This window comes from Carassius gibelio, chromosome A14 (assembly GCF_023724105.1).
Source record: "Carassius gibelio isolate Cgi1373 ecotype wild population from Czech Republic chromosome A14, carGib1.2-hapl.c, whole genome shotgun sequence".
NCBI lineage: Eukaryota > Metazoa > Chordata > Actinopteri > Cypriniformes > Cyprinidae > Carassius > Carassius gibelio.
Window position 1 is genome coordinate 19,930,764 of NC_068384.1, and position 25,153 is coordinate 19,955,916.

Consider the following 25,153-nt stretch of genomic DNA (forward strand, 5'->3'; position numbering starts at 1 on the left):
GTCAATTGGCCAGCTGTCCCCAGCTGGCGTTAGCCAATAAGATTTCAGTGAAAGTGGAGAAGGGAAGAGTTCCCATATACGTCTTAGCTGACGTAATGTTGAGTTACCGCCTCGAGAGGGAACGTAAGATGGTCTAGGGGCGGGGCCAGTTTATTTATATTTATATTATTAATATTAATAAAATATCATTAATAATTACTTTTTCTAATTTTCACATTAAAAGGGATAATACAACCTTGGATTTGTAAGCTATTTAATGAGATGTCAGGAAGGTTGTGTATACCTAAACATTCATTTTAGTTTCAAGTCTTTATGATTAGTTATAAAATCGAACATTGCTCTTATACAAGCAACTTTATCTTATAAAATTTATTGATAATGACTTTTTGCTTAACATATAATGTCTACCATAGTGATGACGTAGCGCAATCCCTACGTAGCCTACTGCGTAACGCTACAATATGGCCACCAGAGCGCAGAAGATAGTTATTTATCTCACTCGTGTCAGAGTCTGTGGAGTCTGGATTCACACACATTCAGAAGCAAGGGTTTTAGTGAACTCCTGTCACATATCTTCCGCGCTACGGAGGATCCGCTTATTGTTGACAGAGCAGAGGGTTAATGAACGCCAGCTCTCCTGCTTCACGCGCGGCGAAGTGGGCAATACTCATTGATCTTTAACTCTATCCGCTCTGTGTGTGTGTGTGTGTGTGTGTGTGTGTGTGTGTGTGTTAGGGAATAATATATCTCACACACCACAGTTTTGCATCACAATCACAGAATCATGTAAAAAAAAAAAACATTAGTTAGAAACTAAAGAATAAGTAGTATGTAATGAATACCTACCAGTATATACATTTACATTTACATTTACATTTATTCATTTAGCAGACGCTTTTATCCAAAGCGACTTACAGATGAAGACAGTGGAAGCAATCAAAAACAACAAAAAGAGCAATGATATATAAGTGCTATAACAAGTCTCAGTTAGGTTAACACAGTACACATAGCATGGGATTTTAACTAATATAATAAATAAAAAGAAAACAGATAGAATAAAAAAATAAAAGAATAGAGCAAGCTAGTTAGAGGTCTTTACACATACACACAGATATATATAATTGCATAATAAATTAAAAGAAAAATAGAATACAAAAAGATTAGAAAGGTAGTTAGATTTTTAAAGAATAGAATTAGAATATTGAGTGATAAAGTTAGAGGGTCAAATAAAGATGGAAGAGATGTGTTTTAAGCCAATTCTTGAAGAAATAATATATAAATATATATAAATATATATTTGTTAGTAATGCAAAACTTACTGTTATTTAAATGATTAATATATAGTAATTATTAGATAAAGGTAGTAGCTATTATGGACAAATAGGCTACTGAATTTGGTATAAACATTATAATTTATATAACATTTTTTATATTATTACATAATTTATAATTGTTTCACATCTACAGTAAATGGTCCATGAAAAGCAGTGTCAACTTTCTGGAAATGCGCGCACACACACGCACACGCACACGCACACACACACACACACGCGCACACACACACACACACACACACACACACACACACACACACACACACACACACACACACACACACACACACACACACACACACACACACACACATTATTACATTCTGGTCTGTCCCATCTTGCAGTCTTGACCTTCTTGGCTATATCTAACCAAGTAAACCGCTACCAGTAAATTTGAAAACGATAATGAACTTATTGAAATGAAATGTATTGTTAGCAGCAAATAGCATATTTACTAGGAAAAAAATGTCTTATTAAAATAGTTTGGAAGAATAAATATGGACTGGTTCGTACACACAGGTGTTCGCGCAGGGCGTAACCGTGGCCAGGTGAGAGAGTGAGAGCGTGCGCGCGCGCGCGCGAGAAAGAGAGAGAGAGAGAGAGAGAGAGAGAGAGCGTGCACGAGCATGCGTGAAAGAGCAGCTCTCTGAGGGCGATTATAACGAGAAAAGAGGGAGAGGGAGGAAGACAGATTAAACAGACTGAACGCAACTGTTGTTTTAATCCTCTGAGCGGATAGATTTAGAGAAAAAACCCTCCTGAATTGGAGAAGAGCAGCCATATTGCATGGACCTTCGGTGGAGTAATAATACGAGTCACCGGAGCAGAGATACACGGAGTTCACGAGCAAACGATCCGCTCAGCAGCCGACTGACTACTCGTACACAGCACTTTCCCGTTTCATTTGACTTTCTCCTATTTATTATTTATTTATTTTATTTTTAAGATAGTGTTAAGCAGTAGATTGAAAGATGAAGGACCGACTGGAGCAACTAAAGGCGGTAAGCGTCTGCTTATTTCTCTTGTTTTGTGAACGCGACTGAAGCGAGCGCACGTTCAAACCGCTGTTTGGGAATGACATTACATAATGGAGCTCGTCTGAAACCTGTTAGACAATGATTATAGTATGAGTAAAGTACATTTTGAAACTTTTGTACTTTTTGTATATTTGTGGCAAGTACAAGAGAAATAATACAAAAGCGTATTTTTTAAGTCTTGTGGATGAATATCCAACAAGTGTTCACTGAAGGCAGCACAAGAGATGGTGAATAGAGGAGAGCAGATGTGGTCACCTGACTCGAGGAGGGGGTCAGATGGGGGGGGGGGTGTAAGCATGATCTGAAAATAAAAAAAATATAAAAAAATAATAATAACATTAGACCGTTTGCCATCCATTGTATTGCAACTCTGACCAAAACAATAAGTAAATAAATAAAAACATATTACGACCATAGTTTTGACCTATTTTTGGATAGTTATCATGATGCTCAGGCATTTTTATCTATATATTTTTGCTAAAATTTCATGTTTTTATGTGGGCCTACCATAGTATTACTTTTATATGTACCATGTTTTTCAGACATATAATACAGTACTACAATGTTTATGTACTGTATAATGTACCATAGTGCTACTACATTGTTTTGATATACTGTATATCATATTTTTCAGATGTATATGTTGCCATGTTGCATTAACTGCATAGTTCTACAGTCCAAACACCACAATCAACACACATTCAGCATCAGCAGTCAGTATTTTAGTTTTTTAATTTGGTTTTAAATTAAAAAAATAGGTCTTTACCAGTGAGACTAAATAAAAGTATGCTATATAAATATTATTCCAAAATATTAAAATCAAGTAATTTTAGTGCGAATAAAACAAAGATGCTTCATTCGTCCCATTAAAAAATAAAAATAATAATAAGGTAATGATTCCCATCTATATTTTTTTACTTCATCCAATGAAAAATAAATAACTATTGGCTCAAGTTAAAAAATATAGACGTGAATCATTACCCTAAAGTTTTTTTAACTGGATGAATGAAACACTTTTCAGTGTGCTACAGCAGGTGATTTTAAAATCAAATTCAGTCGATATAATTTTAAGGTAAAATAAAAATAATCAGAACTGACATTTGCTTCTGGCTTTTCAAACATGTATGCAAGTTCTACTTTACAAAAAAAAAAAAAAAAAAAAAAAAAAATTCAGCTTTGTCGTGGTTTAGTCTGATACGTTTTTAATCCAACACCCAAGAAGTTGAGCTGAACATCTCTTCACTGTCTCGGCTTGTGTAGGGCGCAGACAGGTACAGTATGCTGCGCAGCATCAGTGAGCGCTGGAAAGGGACTTTTATTTTGTGCAGTTCGCTTCCTTCTATCTGTGCCTCAGACGTGTAGCTCTGCGCTTCCAGTAATGAACGGCTGCTCATGTCCTGTGCACAGATTTCGAAATACTTCCACACAAATTGATTACATGATTACAATGTAGTCTGGACTTCCGGAAAGACTTCCGGAAAAATCGGCCGAAAAAAGACAAAACCGGCCAATAGCCGATGGCATATTTTAAGCAAAAACCGGCCAGTTCCGATTTATGGCCGGTCAACCGGTGCATCCCTACTTATATGACAAAATATTATCAAATTTTGGGGCATGGATCATGGTACTACCATGTTTTTTTTATATGTATATTAATCCAATACTACCATTTTTATAAGTATACTGTATGTACCATGGTACAAGAATGTTTCTTTTGATTACGGGTGGTGATGGCGCAGTGGATAAGACAAATACACTTGGTGTGAGAGTCGGGTTCGACCTGGGTTCGAATCCATTGTGAGACACCAATGTGTCCCTGAGCAAGACACTTAACCCCTAGTTGCTCCAGCGGCGTGCGACCTCTGACATATATAGCAATTGTAAGTCGCTTTGGATAAAAGCGTCAGCTAAATGAATAAATGTAAATGTAAATGTACCAAATTTTTTTCAGAAATATGGCCCAATACTACCCTGGGTTTTGGCATTGTATTATGGTGATACCATATTTATATACATATGTATGTATATAAAAGTTATATACGTGTGTGTGTGTATATATATATATATATAATCCATAATATCCAATACAACCACAATTTTGGGCATCTATCATGGTACTATCATAGCTTTTGATATTTACCACTTTTTTTCAGACATACCATACAGACAACCATGTTTTATTTTGCTACCTTGACATTTGAGCATGTATCAGACAGTACTGCTATGATTGTGTGTGTGTGTTTACTGTGGCACTAACATGTTTTTTAATAACTTGCACATTGAATTCTATGTTATAGACATGTAATATTAAACCATGGTAAAACCATGTTTTATTGGACATATATCATGTTTATAGACATGTTCCATGAAACAAAGTTTTTTTGTGCATGTATTATTGCAGTATGATGGTATTTTGTAAGGTTCAACCAAATTATTTGATATGGATTATGTTATATCAAAACTCTGTTATTATCACCTGATGACCGTGCTGTACAGTGTATGATCCCGACCCGGAGTACTGTTGGCAGGGATTGGTAGGGCTAGTTTATTCGGATGTTTTGGAGCGGCTGTCAGATCTTATGGGCAGGGTCAGAGGTGAGGATTTGTTTCTATGGCGACTCTGCCTCAGTCAAATACTTCCATTGTTGACATTTTTTTGTTACCTGAAGCTGACTAGCAGGCAAGAGGATATTGTGTGCGTGTGTTTATGGCCGAAACCACATTATTTACATTAATCATAGTTGTGTTTCCGTGCTGTTTTGCATTCAGAAAATCTCACTCAGGTTATTTTTTGTGGTTTAATCTTTAAACGTCTCTTTATGGAGTTAAAAAAAAAATCCAGAAATAAGAGTTTACACTTTCTGGTGTTTGCCCGAGCAAAATTTAGCAGCACCGTGCTGAGGTGGGTGGTTGCTGGGGTGTTCTTAGGGTTACCTATTGATTCAAGAAAAAAAAGCCAATCCTATAATTATAATTGTCAACAAAATCTGGATTAAACAAAAAAAATGTAAAGAGAAATTAAAATTAAATCGGAGAAAACTTTGAAATAAATTCCAAAAAACAAACTAAAACTAGACTACATTTAAAGGTGCCATCGAATGCATTGATGAGAATATCTATGTTTGTGAACTATTGTCTCAGAATACCCCTGCGCTGACAGTAGCTGCGTTTACGTGGACCCTACTAATCTGATCGTAATAGGACTAGAAGCACAATCAGAATAAAAAAGTCACATGTAAACAGGTCAATCGGATTGAATTGGTCAGATCCAACTAAAATTTCGATCGGATTGCAAGGGGTGGTTTATTACCGAAACTAGAAAAAGTACTGCACAGTGACATAAAAATAGCATAATGACGTATGACGTGTGAAATGAGCTGTTCTTCCTGGTGAATAAAGTGTCATAAATGAGTGTTTAATCATCATAAAATTCCCCTTTCACTCAGCGTCTGAGAAGTGGAGCAGGACGTCTCACCAGTCCTTGTTTAAGACTCTCATCAACAGATGACTGGTTTTGGGTGCAGGAAGGGCCACTTTTACTGTTCATGTGCTGGTCGTCCCCTAATTAGAATCTGAAGAAGATGAATATCATGTGTGCTTTTTAAAACAGTATGCGACAACAGCGGAAAACTCTGCATATTCTTATTCATAGTCAAGATTAAATCCAATCAGAAGCTTGTGGCATAAACACTACATTTGGATTCATCAATCGGAATTAATGAATTAATTAAAGCGTCCATGTAAATGCACCTGTTGTACCTCCCGCAGCTACAGCAAGAGAACAGTAATGACAGACCGCAGCTTCTCATTCAGGGCTGTGTGTATGCATGCTAATAGAGCATGACGTCACATTTTTAATTTTTCTGGTTAATCACTGTGCCAACACCCAGTAAAACCCATATCCTACAGAATGCATTAATGCTTTGTATATTTCATACACATTTTTAAATGATACGATAAAAAAATAAGCCTATTTGATTTTCATGCAAAAAGCTTCTGAAGATTTTTTTCATAAATTGTTTTTCAACTTAATTTATTTACTTTTATTTTTTAGTTTCTTGAATAACATATATACAGTGTGACCGTACAACACAAATATACGTGTGTGTGACAAGGCGAATGCATTAAAACCCTTCAGTTTAATTACCGTTCTATATTAATGCGCTGCTTTAATTGCACGCACACACACACCACTGGCACACAGATCTGAGATTGCGCTGTGCAAAAAGTAACATTCAGAAGCTCATAAAATTGTTGTCGGTACTGCCACTTGACTTTTATTAATTGATACTGAATCGCTACATTATATTTCTCAACAAGGATTGTTTATTGTGCTTAGTAAATAAGCTTAATTGTTTGTAGAGAGAAACAGACGCAGACAATTTATATATCTTTCTCTCACTTAACATTTATATCATAGTAGTGGTGAGAAACCTGGAACTGCTAGTGTGGAGAGACTGTTTATGATTTATTGGGATTATAAAACAATGAGTGAGTGGATTTTTACCATTTTAGGCTGGTTGTCTTCACACACTGTGGCCACAACTGTGTTCAAACACCTTATAAAAGTGCCCTTTTTTCATTTAATGGCACCTTTAAATATAAAATAGGAATTAAAATGCATTTTAAAAATTTTATGCAAAATAAACCTGGTTCAGATCCCTAAATGTGGCCCATCTTTTAATTTAAATCATCTGGAATTAAATTTGAGTTGCCATTCATCTGGCCTGGAGCAGTGAAACTAAATATTAATTTCATAGCTAAGTGTAATTTGTCTTTTCTTTGTTCAGATCTTTAACCTTCCCCATGAGCAATAGTAGTGATACTTGTCTTAGCAAACAGCACTAAAATAAGTTGTTTGGGGCATATATATGTGACCTATGTGTTAGGAATTGTGCTATGTGCTATTTATTTGCATCTGCGTCTGTCAGTAATGTTTAACTTGGTGTGGCCACACTTTTCTCCTCTCCTAAGAGTGTTATAGGCTCAGTATACACACACACACACACACACACGGTGCTCTTCTCGGAGCACTTGAGGAACTGTGGGACATTAAACATCTGAGCGGGAACACTGTGTGTTGGTGACTTTGTTTTTGTGTCCTTCTGGCCACTCCAATCGGCCTTCTTATGTAGCGTCTCTTTTTTTAGGGTGATGAATGAAAAACACTGTATTGCACTAGAGATATAGACTTTATCCTTCAAGGGATAGTTCACCCAAAACTGAAAATTACCCCATGATTTGCTCACCCTCAAGCCATCCTTGGTGTGTGTGGTTATTTTTCTTTCAGACGAATCCAGTTGGAGTTAATTAAAAAAATCCTCTCCCTTCTAAGCTTTATAATGACAGTAAATGGGTGTTATTAAAATAAAGCACATGCATGATAAAAAGTGTCCCAGCTCCGGGGGGTGAATACTGGCCTTCTGAAGCAGATCGAGGAGTTTGTGTCAAATATATCCAGATTTAAAACTTTATAAGCTATGATCTCTAGCCGTATGCGTTCATAATAACCAGTGGATGATGTAGGATGTAGCATAAGGTCCGGTGAGAAGTGACGAATGCAGAAGTGCAGAGGAGAGAGCAGAACAAAACACTGGTCACAAATTAGAAGTAAAAAACTAAGATTTGTAAAATAAAAAAAATGTTGGAGGATTTCAATATAAGGCAAGAGAGGCCTTTTTCACCCCCAGAGCCATGTGGAGCACTTTTTATGATGGATGGATGCATTTTATTGGACTTCTTTTGGACTATTAAAAAATAACACCCACTAACTGCCATCATAAAGCTTGGAAGAGCAAGGACATTTTTAAATATAACTCCGATTGTAGTCGTCTGAAAGAAGAAAGTCACACATACCTAGGTTGGATTGAGGCTGAGTAAATCATGGGGTAGTTTTCATTTTTGGGTGAACTATCCCTTTAAGGCACACTGTTAACTTGGACTCACTATACTTTAACCTACTAAGACTTTCTCTCTCTCTCTCTCTCTCTCTCTCTCTTTCTTTCAGCAGGAAGTCTCTTTTAGGTTATCTCATTACCTCAGTTCACAGCTTTTCCATCACAGTGCGTGTGAGTGTGAAAATGTCTGACCTTCACAAAAACCCGTTGGGTTGGCAGCACATTGTTAATGCTACAAATAAACTTGTAAATAGAGCTGAAGCCTTTGTCAGAAAGATGGGTAAAATTACACTTTGTCACAGAAATAGTTCAATTGAAATTCTCTAGTACAATCACAGAAAGTGCTTGTTTTCATAATATTGCCTTTGTCAGACCGTAGTTTATGGTCTTTTACAAAAATTTACAATGGTAAGTAACAAATTTACACTAAATTATCATTCGGTATTTAATGAGGCCTACACCTGAAATGGATAATACATTTAATTCAATCAAAACAAGGGAAATGAATTATTAATTTGTGTCCATATTTTCACTAAAACAAGGGAATTCATTAATTAAAAAAAAGGGCGCAAGAATTCTTAGTTTGTGACTGCGGTGTAACTAAAATAAGGGAACAAATTAATATAATGAGGGAACGAATTCATAATTTGTGGCCAGAGTAAATATTCTTTTGTCCTACGGGGATCTGTAAGTGTGTTTGCTAAAGAGAAATATTTCTCTTTGGGTTAGGGATTCATACGTCACACTGCAACATTCACGTTTTCAGCATGAGAGCTTGTGAAAAGGGCTTGTGTAAAATGCATTTTAAAATGTTTGCTGAGGTGTTTTTATAAACTTAGTATCATCAAAACTGTCATTTTTTTAGATTTAAATTTAGGGGTGCTCCGATCACGATTGGCCGATCGTTAATGTGCATCTCGTCAGTAAAGCCGGTTTTCTAATCAGCGGTAAATTCCATCAGGTGCCTGATTTCACATAGAGCAGCTGTTACTACACAGAGCCATTGTTAATAGAGAAGATGCGCCAAAAAACGCTGAAAATTAAGTGGATTTGCGCATCTTCTCAGTTAACAACGGCTCTGTGTAGTAACAGCTGCTCTATGTGAAATCACGCACCTGATGGAATTAACCGCTGATTAGAAAACCGGCTTTACTGACGAGATGCGCATAACGATCGGCCGATCGTGATCGGAGCACCCCTATTTAAATTGTAATTTTCTACCCTGAATTCAGTCTTCTGCAGACATCAATCTAAACAGACACTCCTATGATTGGCTAACATCTTTGCATATGAAATCAGCATTAGCTCTCTAGAAACATTTATCTGTGCTTTTCTTGTAACAGCCACCAAGATTAACTGATTGTGAAAAGTGTTGATTACGGCATTAGAATCAGAATTGCTCCCGTTGCATCAATGTAGCCGAACGCACACAGTCTACTTGCACATGAATACCACAACGATCTCCTTATTGCAACATGATTTCTGCAGTCTAACGAATACTTGCGTCATAACTAACGTAAATAAGAGGTTGAGCAGTGCAAACTGTGTCATTGACCAAAATGGCAGGAAACAGATGATCTTGTATCGACTGCTCCAGCTTTGATCGCTTGCTGTATATCAAATGATCACAAATAGAGAACAGATGGTTTACACGCTGCTACATTTTTGCTAAATGAAAGTATTTTATATACATTTCTATTTAAGAAAACCACTAGCTTTTGAATAGTAGTGTGTATCAATTGACACATATTTCTACAGAAGCATATAACTAACTAAAATGTGTTTTACAAATGTTTCAGAAGTGCTGAATGAGTAAAAGTGCTTTGTCTTCATGTGCGGCTGCTCTGTGGCGGAGTGACAGAGCTGCAAGTTTGATGACTATAGAGAAATAATTGAGTGGTGTCATAAAAAAGGTGTGATTTCCCTCGGACTTCAACCCTTGTGTCTTCTGACTCGCGTTTGAGATATAATCTTATCACGCACCATTCTCTGCTCTGTGGCGGCGTCAGTGTGTTATATTGCTGTTGTGTCATTCGACAGGAAAGCTATTATTAAGTGGAAAACGATACTGGTCTCCACATGTTCTTCATAAAACGTCACGGACAAGACACACCTTTATGTGCACGGCAAATAAAAGTGCAGTGCAAGACACTCTGGCTGAGTGTCCCAACCAAATCACAATTTACCTTGTTTATGCATGTACTTCATTCTACCGGAGTCATGTTTTATGAGCTTACATGCAATTCAACTGGAGATTTAACAGTTTGCTAGTCCTTCTGCTGTTTCAGGGCAGCTTACATTGTGCCTTGTCAGCAGCGGCCTGAACGCCGGATGTTCATGTGACATGATAACTGTAAGAACTACATTCTTAAAGTGCAGTTTAATTATAAAACCCATTAACTAACCATAAATTAACCCAAGTCTAAAGAGAGCTAGACTGTAAACTAATGACTTTTTGTATTGACGACTGATATGTCATTCATTTATTACATATTCAGTTGTAATCATTAAACATTTGGAGAAGTTGTGGCCTAGTGGTTAGAGAGTTTGACTCCTAACCCGAGGGTTGTGGGTTTGAGTCTCGGGCCGGCAATCCCATGACCGAGGTGCTCTTGATCAAGGCACCAAACCCCCAACTGCTCCCCGGGCGCCGCAGCATAAATGGCTGCCCACTGCTCTGGGTGTGTGTTCACAGTGTGTGTGTGTTCACAGTGTGTGTGTGTGTGTGTGTGTGTGTGCACTTTGGATGGGTTAAATGCAGAGCACAAATTCTGAGTATGGGTCACCATACTTGGCTGCATGTCACGTCACTTTAAAAAAAAAGTTGTTATTAAAGTGCTCCTATAATGCCATTAGGGTTTCTGATGTTGTTTTGGAGTCTCCTACTGTAACTTTCACATGCCTGCAAGGTAAAAAAAAAATGCTTTATCTCAAAATATGCATTTATTATCACCTAATTTTCTAATGATTCTCAAACGATTCATTCGAAGCAGTTCTCTCTAAACCAATCCTTTCCATGAGCCTGCTCTGCTCTGATTGGTCAGATGGCCCAGTCTGTCGTGATTGGTCTACCGTGCACAGCATGTGCCGGAAACCATACGCCCATCGCCATAGTTCCCCCTTTTTTTTTCCAAAGTGCTCAATAAAAAATATAAACATTTAATATAAACATATACTGTAGGTTGTGATTCAGTGGAGATTTGAAATAATTTACATTTAAATAAAGCTGAAAAACCAAAAAAAGAAAACCTTTCACTTGAAAAACTTGAATGAACATTAGAAATGTTGCCTAAAATACGTTTAAGCACGTTAACTGAAATGAAAACAAAAAACTAAGTAGAAGTATTAAAAAAAAACACTAAGATTAATAAACAATGGCGAACACACCTAACAAGATTGCTAAAACATTTAATAAAAATTAAAACGGCAGATACAAAAATAAAAGCTCATTCAAAATACTTTTTATTCATAACACTTGTGCATGAAATAAATATGCTTTTTGTATTCTAACAATTGGGCCTTTTACAACAATATGACAATATGGCTCTCTGATTATTGATTTATCTTATGGTTACTATGATCATAAATCGGTCACAATTTGTTAGCAAATTACCACGCACAATTGAAAATTTGATTACTTGCTATCTGTGGTTTTAAATAAATAATCTCAATAACTAACTGAAAAAGGGTTTGAAAGAGTTAAACAACAAGAAGTCAGATACGTAGTTTTGATTGTCAGTTATTGTTATTGGCTTAGAAATACCCCATCATGGAAATTACCTTTAATGTTTTGGGAGTTGCTCAATATTAGCAGTAGATATGCAATTAAATAGTTTAAAGGGACAGTTCACCCAAAAATGATAATTTTGTCATCACCTATAAAAAAAAAAAGAGATAACGTGTGTAACCAAACAGTTAATGTAAAAAACATAGTGGACCTCAATGGCTGCCAGCAAATGTTTGGTTACACACATTCTTCAAAACAGTTTGGAGCAACACGAAGGTGCGTAAATGATGACAGACTTTGAATTTTTGGGTGAACTGCCCCTTTAAATATCTTTCTAATGTGCATTAAATTGTCCTTTAGTATGCACTTCTTATGTTGTATGTTTCAGACTTGCGATCATGATGATGATGATGTTGAGATCGCTGTGGACAACGCTGCCTTTATGGATGAGTTCTTCTCCCAGGCATGTTCTTCTGTGTATTTGACAGTGTGTTTGGGATACTTTCGGTGTGCTTTGTCTGAATGTGTGTCACTGTGACCTTTTTTGCTGGTTTCAGATCGAAGACATCAGGAACAGCATTGATAAGATCGACGAGAATGTGGCCGAAGTGAAGAAACTCTACTCGGTTATTCTTTCTGCACCAACATCAGACCAGAGTAAGTTGTGGGCAGTTGTTTTTTTTTGTTTTTTTGCCACTGCCTGGTAGTAACATGTGAAACAGACTCTGAAGTCTGAACATGAGTCATATACTGTAGTAATAATGCTGTTATCATATATAGTGTAAAGATAGCATCTGTTCATTAGAGTTCTGTACCTTTACATTAGTTCATGTGATAATTAACATAAACTGATAGTCAACAATACTTTTATTGCATTTGTTAAATGGTAATTTCAACACGTGTACATTTTTTATTATAGTACATCTAAATAAAACAAAACTGTAAAAATGTTGCAATAAAAAAAAAACTGTTAGTTAACTGTAAATAATCCTAATATATATGGTGAAAAACTCATTTTTGTCATCTCATTTTTCATTTTTCTAACATTTTTACTGTAAAAAATTTCAAATTTTGTTGAAAATGAATAGGAAACTATGAACTAATATAGGATATTCCTGACACTTAATATATGATTATTATTATTTTCTTATCAGTACTGTACATTAATGATACTTTTTCTTATAATAGAATACACAGACACCGATGTCCTTTCCATGTTTTTAAGTTAACTGGTGCAATTACAGCATAATATATGTTTGTGTGTGTGTATATATATATATATATATATATATATATAAATATAAAAATCCCGAGCCCAAACATTTGAATGGTAGTGTGCATGAAACCTAACTCCATTTAATCTACTGAGCTTTGCAAGAACTACCTTTTAACAACGACAAAACACACACATCTCCATCTGCTGAACTTGTTTTCTTGTCTGTGAACAGAAACGCAGGATGATTTGGAGGCACGTACTAACGATATCAAGAAAATGGCCAACAATGCTCGTAACAAACTGAAGAGTAAGTGTTTTTACTCGCATACATTACAAACATTGCTCTTCTCATTGGGTGAAAGAAATAGGCCACAAAGAACTAGGTTTGGCTTAACACACACTTCTGACCCACAATAATGTGAGCCATTTATCTGTCACCTCTAGAAAAGCATTGTTTACCCTGTGTCAGTCTTATTTTAGTATCACGCAAATGCTACTTCTCATATTTTATTTCAAGTTTTAGTTTTGTCTTTCTTTCTTTTTTTACATGTCTATATACTTTTTAACGCAGCTTCAGTAATTTTAGTACATCAAATTAAGCTAAATGAGAAATGTTGCTTTGGCAACTAGCTGAAAAATAAGGTTACTTTTTAATATATTTTTAATATTAGTTTTAGTTAACTATTAATATAATGTGTGTCCGTACAGCCATTGAAAGGAATCTAGAGATGGAAGAAGTGGAGAGAGTATCGGCCGACTTGAGAATACGCAAATCACAGGTGAGTCAACATCCTTCTCACGTAACACACACAAATACACACGCTCCATTAACTCTGTCCTCATGTTGCCCTGCCAGCACGCCGTACTTTCCAGGAAGTTTGTTGATGTGATGACCAAATACAATGAAGCCCAGGTTGACTTCAGAGAGAAAAGCAAAGGTCGCATTCAGAGACAATTAGAGATCAGTAAGTGTGGCCCTGACTAAACAGCAGTGTATGATGCAGCGTACAGGACGTTTCTTTCTCAAGCTTGTGGTTGAAGCGTGTCAAACTGACATTGTGCTTTTCCCCTTTTCTGACTTTGCTTTTGTTCTGCTTCTCGCTTTAGCTGGTAAAACCACAACTGATGAGGAGCTGGAGGAGATGCTGGAGGGAGGAAACACAGCTGTTTTCACAGCGGGGGTAATGCGCGCGTGCATGTGTGTGTGTGTGTGTGGAAGAGATGGAGTCAGAACTTTTCCTTTCCTCATAACGTGCTCCCATAGACATTGCACGAGTCTAAAGCAGCACTCAGAAAAAGAGATACAAAGCTGTCAGTGTGGCGGTAGCCTTTAAACCGATACTAATATGTGCACTTAAATGCTAATATAAAGTACTAAAATGTATCTTTTAAGGTACTAATATGCACCATTTAGGGTTAAATAATGTAGAAGATCAGATATACCCTTTGGCTCTTGTCCCATCCCAGTGGCAGCTTTGTACCTTTATTTTGGTTCTCAACAGCGGAGTATCAAGATGGGTTAAAATTATTTAAAATAAGATTAAACAACTACAAATCAACATAGTTCTTATTGTATTTAACGCCTTCATTAACTGTTTGTTTCCTTTAAAAAGAACCAGGGTTCCCAAGGTGTTGGAAAATATGGGTATAATATGTAGCCTAATTTTAAACATTTTTTAATTTCTAGACCTGAAAAAGTCTATAAAGAGTGTAAATTAAGAGAATCTTAAAACTAAATCTTTTTAATCGCAAATATACTTTAAGTAATGGCAAGATTTAAAATATTTAATTGGATAGAAATTCTGAGTAAAGAAAAATCTGCTTTTAAATCCCCGTCTGGAAGAGTCGTGGAAATGTATTGTTTAAAAAGAACGTGATGCCTGAATTACGTACGTACGGCTATTAAAGGGGTCATATGATGTTGCTAAAAAGAACATTATTTCGATCTATACAACTCTTTTACAACTGCTTTAACCCTTCTTGAATATCTCTCTTTTTCCAGCGGGGAAGCAGATCTCGTGTAAAGTTGTTGATGCAGTCGTATTGGCACAACTTCTGCAATGAATTGCGTGTAAAGTGTCCATGTCAATTGCGAGGAGCCGTGCTCGCTCAGATCCCTGCAGTCTATCAGCTTGACAAACAACATGGCCAATTTGCTCAAGTTCACAACTTGAATCTGGTAATGCTTTGTGGGAATCCTGTTGAAAATCCTGATTGAACGGAGATTGAATTCGCCGTCTGATTGATTAGGTCCTGAGTGAGTGATATCTGCTGAATAATGTCGGAAGGGACCTTCTGAAGGGAATTATGATTGGTGTCGTGATCCTATAGTTAAACGAGGATCAGCTGGTGCGAGCTTGACTGACATGGCCTGCCAGAACTATCGCTTCGCTCCATTCGTGTCCTCTTCTGGAAGGCCAAACAAAGTAGTTTCACTTTCACAACGAACACACAGCGTCTCCATGACATGACAGCAGCTGGAACAGAGAGAATAAAACCTATGCCTTCTTTCATTGCATAAACATTTGGGCGGCGTCATGCAAGTCATCCCACATTGTGACGTAAGACATTAAAATTATTCATTTTAGGCAGGAGTGGTTGACTCTCTTTGGGTATGAGACTTTAGCTTTTTGTAACTTTACAGATCTTCTTCATGCACCAAGAGCTTGTAACACTCTAAAGAGAAAGGAGAACTTGAAATCGCATCATATGACCCCTTTAACATTCCTGGAATCCTGAAGTTGTAATATTCATGATTAAATATACAAATTTTAGTTCAAATTAAATATGTAATTTAATTAAAATGGTTTTCTAGATCTTGACAATGCAGATTTAAAGTGGCACAAAACAAGATTTTGGTAATATTGCCCACCTCTAATGCAACATATAAGCTGTATTAAAATATGTGGACTCTAGCAGGCATTTGAATCAACACAGCAAGCAGTACTTTGTCATGAATGTAACGGTCGAGTGATTCTTTGTTTCCTGTGATTGTGGTTGCTGTGTAAATACACTCTTATCTTATAGCATAAATGCTACTAAAATGTAACTTCCGTGGCGACTTCACAGCAGTAGAGAAGTAGCCCACCCACAAACTTTATGATGCAATGTAATGCAAAAAAAACACATTACTTTTCATATGAAGTTAAATGGGATGCAAATGGTTACTTTTTTAAACTATTATGTAACATGTTGCTTTTAAAGTAACTTTCCCGTTGTTGTAACTGTTTAACTAATCACTGATGGCAAAAAAAAACACTTAGACTCGGACCAAAACATCAAATAATGAGACTCAGGCCCCTTTAATATCTCCAAACCAAGACCACAAGATCTAAACCGCTTCTAGAGTATCCTGTGACCATTAACTGCAGCTAAACTGAGCAAAACACCCCACACTTTCATAATCTTTGCTGAATATGAAAATCTGTCGTTTGTGTTTTAGATCGTGGATTCAGGGATCTCTAAACAAGCGCTGAGTGAGATCGAATCACGTCACAAAGACATTGTGCGTCTGGAGAGCAGCATAAAGGAACTGCACGACATGTTTGTGGACATCGCCATGCTGGTGGAGAGCCAGGTACACCCCTCCCTTCATCACGCATCTGTTTGTCCATCATGTTCTCCATCCTTTCATGCTGTCAGGGTTTTCTGACTTCCCCCTCATTGTCATGCATTTCCTTCTCTCTCTCTGCCTTTTGTCTGTAGCATCCTTGTCTCTCTTCCTCTTTGTTCAAACTCGTTCTGTCGGTTGCTAAGCCGTATTCTGCTGGTCGGAGTGACTTCCCATCAGCCTTTTCTCTCACATGTGAGTCCTCTTTTTTTTGCATGGCCTTTTTATTTCCCTTACTGACTGTATTCCTTTTCATTCATCTACATGATTTGTTGCAAACTTTTACACCTTGATTAGAAGAAATGAAAGTGAGTAGTTCTTTTCCAAAAACCTAGTGAGCTGCACAGCTAGATGATGTTTTAAATAGTGCTGTCAAACGATTAATCGCGATTAATCGCATCCAAAATAAAAGTTTTTGTTTATGTAATATATGCATGTGTGCTTTTGTTTATTTCTTATGTATATAGAAATAAACACACATACAGTATATATATATATATATATATATATATATATATATATATATATATATATATATATATATATTGGAAATATTTACATGTGTATATACATTTATTATATATAAATATATAAACATAACATTTTTCTTAAATATATACATGCATGTGTTTGTGTATTTTATATATATATATATATATATATATATATATATATATATATATATATATATATATATATATATATATATATATATATATATATATATATATATATATATATATATAATAAATACAAACACATGCATGTATATATAATATACACAGTACACACTTATATATTAGGTAAAGAATAACTTTTCGGATGCGATTAATTGCGATTAATCATTTGACAGCAGTAGTTTTAAATAAGCAAAATTATACTTATAAGATACCTCGATGTGATAAAAAATACAGTAGAAACAGTAGTATTGTAAAATATTACTACAATTTAAAAAAGCTTAGCAAATAATTTAACTGAATGTATTTTAAAATGTAAAAATGTACATTTTATGATGCAAAGCTGATACTTTTGGTGGTGTATATTTTGTGCATGAACAGTATTGAACTGCTGGGTTGCTGCATCAGGTGTGTTTCATTATAATCACTTATTAGCTCGATTTCAGTTTGGTTTCTGTCTGTGAACACAGCTCTCTGTGTAGATCGTAAGTGATGCAGTTCACTAGGTTTTGGAGCAGAGCTAGTTCAACACAATCTAAAGAGCTGGGGTAAATTATTGACCAATCCGTTTTTGCTTGTTAACTGCTTGCAATGGAGAAAAAGTGAAAGGTAAGCTTCTGGTATTTCTCTAATAAGTCCCTGTTCTTCAGAGCGTCAACACTGAATAAGGCAGATCGGGGCTAGTTCTCACTCTTCTTACTCCAGTAAATCAGTGTGGGCTTTGTTTTCAAAGCCAGTCTCTATATAGCCAAAGTACAGACTAGAAAGGTATATTGAACATGTTTACCATTATTGTCCTGAAAAAAAAAAACCATTGACTGCTTAAAGTTCGTCACAAAATTTAGACATCATTTACTCACCCTCATGTCATTCCAAACCTGTTTAACTAACTTTCTTCTGTTGAACACAAAATAAAATGTGAGTAGGCACACAGTTTCTGGTCCCCATTGACTTCCATTTTATTTTGTTCTAACAGTAGAAGTCAGTGGGGATCATTACAAATACATATTACAAAATATGTTTTACAGAAAAGAGAAAGTCATACAGGTTTGGAACAACGTGTTGATGTGTAAACAATAACCAAATTCTCATTTTTGGGTGAACTGTCCCTTTAAGACCAGTTTTAGAATAGCTTTTCTGTGAGACAACTAGCCCCGGCCTTCCCGTCTGTGTGTGTGTTCGTGGTGCACCTGGGTATATATGTGTTTTCTTTTGTTTTTGGAGATAAAGACACCCTGTATGTGTGTTTAAATTAATTTTTTCTATATGTTTCAGGGCAACATGGTTGATAACATTGAGGTGAATGTAGGTAAAGCAGTCGATCACGTTGAAGCGGCAAAAGCTGAAACCAAGAAAGCTGTCAGGTATCAGAGCAAAGCCAGGAAGGTACGGACTTTACTGCTGTTTCTTTTCTCTTCCGTTTTTGCCCCCCCTCCCCTTCTCTCTCTCTCTCTCTCTCTCTCTCTCCCTCTCTCTCTCTCTCTCTCTCTCTCTCTCTCGGTCTTCTCTCTTTCCTCTTTTCTTCTTTCTTCTTCACCCACAATCCACTGTAGGGCGGTATGATTGAGAGGATTGAGAACAACATGGATCAGTCAGTGGGTTTTGTAGAGCGGGCGGTTGCTGACACTAAAAAAGCCGCTAAATTTCAGCAGGAGGCTCGACGTGTGAGTTCATGATGAATATCAGGCCCCGCCCCCTTCCCGCCCTGCCTCTCCTTACCGTGTCTGAACCTGCTAACGTTACACAGTCACATTCATACACACAAACAAACCCAATGATTATCACTAATACTGATACGCCCCGAAACTTCACATTACAGGATTTCAGTGTGTATCAAGTATTGAAAAAAACCATGTTAAGACACACATGTTCACTTTTCATGTCTTTATTAATAGCAACAAAACATTTGACGCATCACACACACACAGCTGAGAAGGATGCATTTGAACAAAGCCGTTCTGTGTTAAAATGTGAGGAAAAACGGTGTGAGCGAGAGCTTTCTGTTACCATCAGTCTTGAAGTCAGGGGTTTGTGACCATTCTGGTCTTTTTGACACTTTTATTTATACAGATAAAATCATAGAATACACAGCACATGTATGAAAACTTAAAAACTCGCTCCACCTATGGAAACAACTTCTCTTTATTGTCATTGTTCAGGTACAACAATAAAACGAATAGATTTTCATATTGAATTTAAAGAAACAAAGTAACACTCCACCCAAAAATGAAAACTTTCATGTCCTCCTTTTCTTCTGTGGAAAGTAGTATTATATTCTTTAAAACATAAAATTATATGTTAAAAAATCCTTAAAATGGGAATGTGTAAAGCATAAACAAAAGCAAAAGAATAGAAAAGTATTACAATTAATCAAAGCTACAAGAAGCAATGATCTTAACATTAAGGTGTATTGTACATGGAATGAATTGACCAAGGCAGTGCAAAATATTAAAACTGATTTATTAAGTATTTGCAAAATACACGTTTTTGGAAATTGCTTAGCAAAGATCCAAATTCTGAGATTTCTGGAAATATCACATTAAGAAAATAATTTGGGTCGCAAATGATGAAGATGATGGGCATACCATGGTGAAGCACAAGCTCTCTTTTCTTCCTTTCTTTCTGTCTGTCTTTCATCATTTTCTTTAATCTTCAACACTCAGAAAAAATGGTATGAAACTGTCACTGGGGCAGTCCGTTGGCTACCTTTTCAAAAGGTACACAAGGTACCCCAGAAGGTGTATAAAAGTACCTTAGATTGTTTAATTGTCAAGTTGTATATTTGTAGATTTGGAAAGGTACCGCACCAGTGACAGCTTTTGTACTTTCAGCAGTAAATGATAGTTTTCTAGACATCGTCTTTGCCACGAATGTAATGCCTAGTCCTGAAAAGCTGATCATATGTTGGCCCAGACTGGATGTTGTGTCTTTATATCTGAGCAAGCTACTCAAATGCTAATGTCGATGCTAACAGTTGTGTTGTTGTGTGTGTTTCTTCACAGAAAACGATTATTATAGTGTCTGTGGTTTTGGCGGTTTTGGCAGTTATTGCGCTGATAGTGGGTTTATCCGTAGGTCTGAAATAAAGGCTGTGGTGAGTATACTTCAGAGGAGTGTGTGTGAGGTTTGGGTGTAGATATGGAGGTGGTGACATTAATAAGCATGCATCGATTGGGCTTTGGGATCTCCTGGGCATCCTTTGGTTTGGTTGCGGAGTCCTTTTTAATGTTGTCTGTGTGTCTTGGTTCTGTTGGGCTCTGTTGAAGACTTTAGATGTTTGCTGTTGGATTTATGGCTCGTGTTTTGTTCCGTCTCTTGTAGAAGATGATCGTACTGGGTGTGATTGGTGCTGTGGTGTCTACGATAACCTCTGTGGCTGCTCACAAACTCTCCATGATTACAGATGATCATTTCCTCCACTCCTTTCCACCCTCCCTGTTTTTCCTTGGAAGTACGTCAAGACAAATGCTCCGCCCCCTTCACCTGTGGCCCCTCCCCTCATCAGCACAAACCAATGGGAACCCGAGGGATGGTCAAGGAAACAGACTGTGTTTTTTTGTTGTTGTTGTTGTTGTTGTTAGGATGTGATTGGAAATGTTTAAGGAACTTCTACTACATTGAAGGAAGCACGTTTTAAATACACGGACAAATCCATGAGCACAAAATAAGGGATTTTTATGAGACTTATAAGGGGAAGGTAACTTCCATTTCACGCCTTAATGTTTTTATTGTATCGTGTGTTCATTAGACACATCAGTGTCTACATCTACCGGATGAACTGCTGAGATTTTCTTGATCAAAAGGGCTTGGAGACTCAAATGTGATTCCAGCTTCTATTTTGGATCCCTATGAAATGAACACCATAAGCTAAGCATTGATGGGACGTCCAGAGCGGGAGAAGCTCACACGAGTAGATTTTTATTGTGATGAACGTCTGTATGGGAATTAACCTAAGGAATAAATTACTTTATATATTTTCTAAGTATTTTGTACATTTCTGAGAAATGAATTGATGGATTCAAAGGGATCATTGTCAGAAAACTGTTGTTCGTTTATATGTGAATAAATGATATATTAATTCATATTTAATAATCGACCAATAGGGTTTCAATAGTTATAATAGGTTTATATGTGAGTTTGGGTTCAATAGCTATTCCTAATCATGTGGTTACAGGCCTGAAAAAAAAAAAGATATTTAAAACATATTTGTATATACATTTAAATGTTATGTACTTAAATTTTTCAATTAGTATCTATAAAAATTATAAGTAGTATCACATAGCTTCACTGTGCCTTGTGAATGAAACCAAACTTTCACTTTGATTTTAACCATAAGTGAATCATGAAGCAGATTCATTCAGTAGAAATTTACCTCAGTTGGAACGACGTGGTCCAAAAAAAATATTTTAATTTCCTTTAAATATATAAAATATTTAGGAAGCGTTTTCTAGATCTTTTTTTTATGTATTATTATATAAAAGGAGAGGAATGTCAGAGTGACTGGTAAAAAACAAAGTGCAGTGCAGGGACATCCAGCATTTTTGAACAAAATGCATTCAATATTTTAGAAAAAATACATTATGAAACAATATAGGTTAAATGACCATGGGAGAGACAACTGCATGGTTACCAACCTGTCTAAATATATTTACCATGGTCCATTTATATACATAATAAGAAGTAGAAACTATCTATAAAATTAAATTTTGAATGCATTTCAAGGCAGCATTTGAAGGAGACTTCACTGCAGCGCTCATGACACACTCTCAGAAAAAAAGGTACAAAAGCTGTCACTGGGGCTATACCTTTTCAAAAGGCACACCTTTGTACCTAAACAGTCCATACTGGTACCTTAAAGATGCATATTAGTATCTAAAGTGAACATCTAAAATATACAAAAGTGTACCATTTGTAAAGGTACCACCCCAGTGACCGCTTTTGTACCTTTTTTTCTGAGAGTACAGCAGACCTGTTATTTAGTTGACAGTATAAGCTTTCATAGTTTGTTTGTCCTTAAACCATCCTATACTGACTGACACAGAGGAAGTCAAAAAGCCTCAGTAACATCACCTGTCTCAAGCCGGCAGGGCAGGTTTAGGTGATTTCAGCAGGATTATGTCCTCTTCTCAAAAAGCAGAATCTTGTTATTAGGAAGCACAGAGAAACGTCTCGTTTGGTTTGTGTAATGAATGTGCTCCACACCTGATGGTAAGTTAATGCACGCTTTCTTAAACGCACAAACACACACAGGCCTTAAACCTCAACCTTTCCTTGTTTTACTCCTCTTTCTCCCTACTGTGCATGATTTGTCATAAGCAATCTTTTTAATAGATGTGGTCTGCTGTGAGAACGTGTTCCCTTTTCTCTTTCTCTTTTTTTAACTATCTCCTCTATTATTTGTCTTTACTGTCTCATTCATATCCATCTTTCTCTCTGTAGAAGAAAATGATGATCATGCTTTGCTGTGTGATTCTGGGGATTGTTGTCTTTTCTTACCTTTACAGCTTCTTTTCTTAATGGTAAGAGTCCTAACTAATATACATGTTTAAAGGAGACTGGGGCAGGTTGTCACAAGTAAACTATAAATGTGTTGTTGTTTTTTTCTCTCCAGCAGTCTGTGTATTTTAATTTCAGTTTTATATTGATTTTGAATACTGTCTTCCAAACTAAAATAACATGGAATGAATCCTATAAACCTGTGGGTAAACAAACAAACAAACACATTTCAACCACACTGACACTGGTTTAACTGGTGTTCTCTGAACAAGAGTGTTGTGTGCTCATCAACAATGTTTTTATTATTATTATTATTATCCGTGAAAACTTTACATTTATTTGATGAAAAATGCAGTTAAATATTATAATTTAAAATAACTATTCTTCCCTTTTAATGTTTTAAAATATGATTTATTCCTGTGATCCAAAGTTGAATTTTCAGCATCATTACTCCAGTCTTTAGTGTCACGCGATCCTTCAGAAATCATTCTGATATGCTGCTCAAAAACATTTCTTATTATCAGTGTTGAAAACAGTTGTGCTGCTTCATATTTTGTGGAAAACTTTTTTTTTTCATGATTCTTCGATAAATAAAGAGTTTTAAAAAAATAGCATTTATTTAAAATAAATAGTTTGTCAAAATAGTAAATAGTTTTGCTGAATAGAAGGGAATGAAATAAAATAAATCTTACTGACTACTTAATATTTCATGTGTGCTCGTCTCTAATTGCTACTTTTACTATCTTTCAGGCTGAAGTGACTTCGAGACCACAACTAAACCTGCTCCCATTATATTTCCTGCTCAATTAGCCTCATTTCAGAGATCCAGTGCTGTGTAGTGCTTCATCCAGACGACCCCGTCTCTCAGAGCACCGGAGCGCCCCCAGCCGCTCACCAACACACGGACGAGTCCTGAAGAAAGCAGCCCACAGACACGGCCATTTAGGAGTTCGCCATCGGGAAGATTTGTGATATTTTTAAATAATTTTGTAGTCTCTTGTGCTCAGCATGGCTGTATTTATATGATCAGAAATGCAGAAAAAATATTATTGCAACTTTTTATATATATTTAAAATAATTTAATTCTGTGATCAAATCTGAATTTCCATTCGCATACTCCAGTCTTTGTGTCACGTGGTCCTTAAAAGTTATTTATTATAAATGTTGGGAACAGTTGTGCGCTTAATACACACACACACACACACACACACACACACACACACACACACACATATATATATATATATATATATATATATATATATATATATATATATATATATATATATATATATATCGGTATATATATTATTATTTTTTATTTATTTATTTTTTGGGGGGGGACCTGTGATATTTTTTCTGGACTGATGAATACAAAGTTAAAAAGACCAGCATTTATTCAAAATAGATATATAGAATATTTTGTAACCATGTGCACCACCTTTTATTTTATTTTTTTAATTTTTAAAGGAATTAAGTCTTTTATTCAGCAAGGATGTGTTAAATAGAAAAATAAAAAGTGATCATAAAGACTTATACTGTTAGAAAAGATTTTTATTTTACATAAATGTTGTTCTTTTTAACTTTATTCATCAGATCCTGAATCCTGAAAAAAAAAAGAATCACAGATTCACCAAACATTTTAAGCAGCACAACTGTTTCCAAAATTGATATTAAATCATATTAAAATGATTTCTGGAGGATCACGTGACACTGAAGACTGGAGTATTGATGCTGATTTCTAATTATATATATAACCATTATCTTAAATTACAATAATATTTCACAATATTGCAGATTTTCCTGTTTTTTTTTTTTTTATAAAAGCAGCCATGATGAGCAGAACTTTTTCAAAAAAAAAAAAAAAAATTATTGTGTGTGTGTGTTTGTCCTTGTTCGTTTTTCCTCATGGTCATATGTCTCATATAATTTGGATTTAGGCCTATAGTTCAATATATTGTTTGGTTTAATGTTTTAGTGTTGCTATTTATAAGGATTGTTTTTAACTGCAGTAAAGTACACGTCTTTAAAATGTTTCAATAAGGGATGATTAAATTGTGCGTGCTATGTATCTATTAAAATGAGACTGAAGAAACGTGCTTTTGTTGTAATTTGCTTTAATGCTCATATAGTCGAGGTTTAATCTTTGAAAGTTCTTT

General features: G+C 35.8%; 1 protein-coding gene across 7 annotated transcripts; it reads left to right on the plus strand.

The window, feature by feature from the left end:
* The first annotated feature begins 1,920 nt into the window (after window positions 1–1,920).
* Window positions 1,921–25,089, plus strand: LOC128027788 (syntaxin-3). Of its 7 annotated transcripts, none has more exons than XR_008186802.1 (12): window positions 1,929–2,335; window positions 12,384–12,458; window positions 12,553–12,652; window positions 13,444–13,518; window positions 13,920–13,990; window positions 14,068–14,176; window positions 14,319–14,392; window positions 16,654–16,788; window positions 16,917–17,016; window positions 19,052–19,162; window positions 22,938–23,017; window positions 23,745–25,089. XR_008186802.1 is itself a non-coding variant. In XM_052615662.1 (11 exons), the coding sequence occupies exons 1-10, from the start codon at window positions 2,306–2,308 to the stop codon at window positions 20,582–20,584; spliced, it is 864 nt and encodes a 287-aa protein (XP_052471622.1). In that variant the 5' UTR covers window positions 1,921–2,305; the 3' UTR covers window positions 20,585–20,592; window positions 20,820–21,480. The 7 variants fall into 7 exon arrangements, 3 of the variants coding, with proteins under 3 accessions (XP_052471622.1, XP_052471621.1, XP_052471623.1); XR_008186803.1 differs by having other exon boundaries at window positions 23,805–25,089; XM_052615662.1 differs by lacking the exons at window positions 16,917–17,016; window positions 19,052–19,162; window positions 22,938–23,017; window positions 23,745–25,089 and adding exons at window positions 18,774–18,884; window positions 20,501–20,592; window positions 20,820–21,480 and having other exon boundaries at window positions 1,921–2,335.
* Window positions 25,090–25,153: the final 64 nt, after the last annotated feature.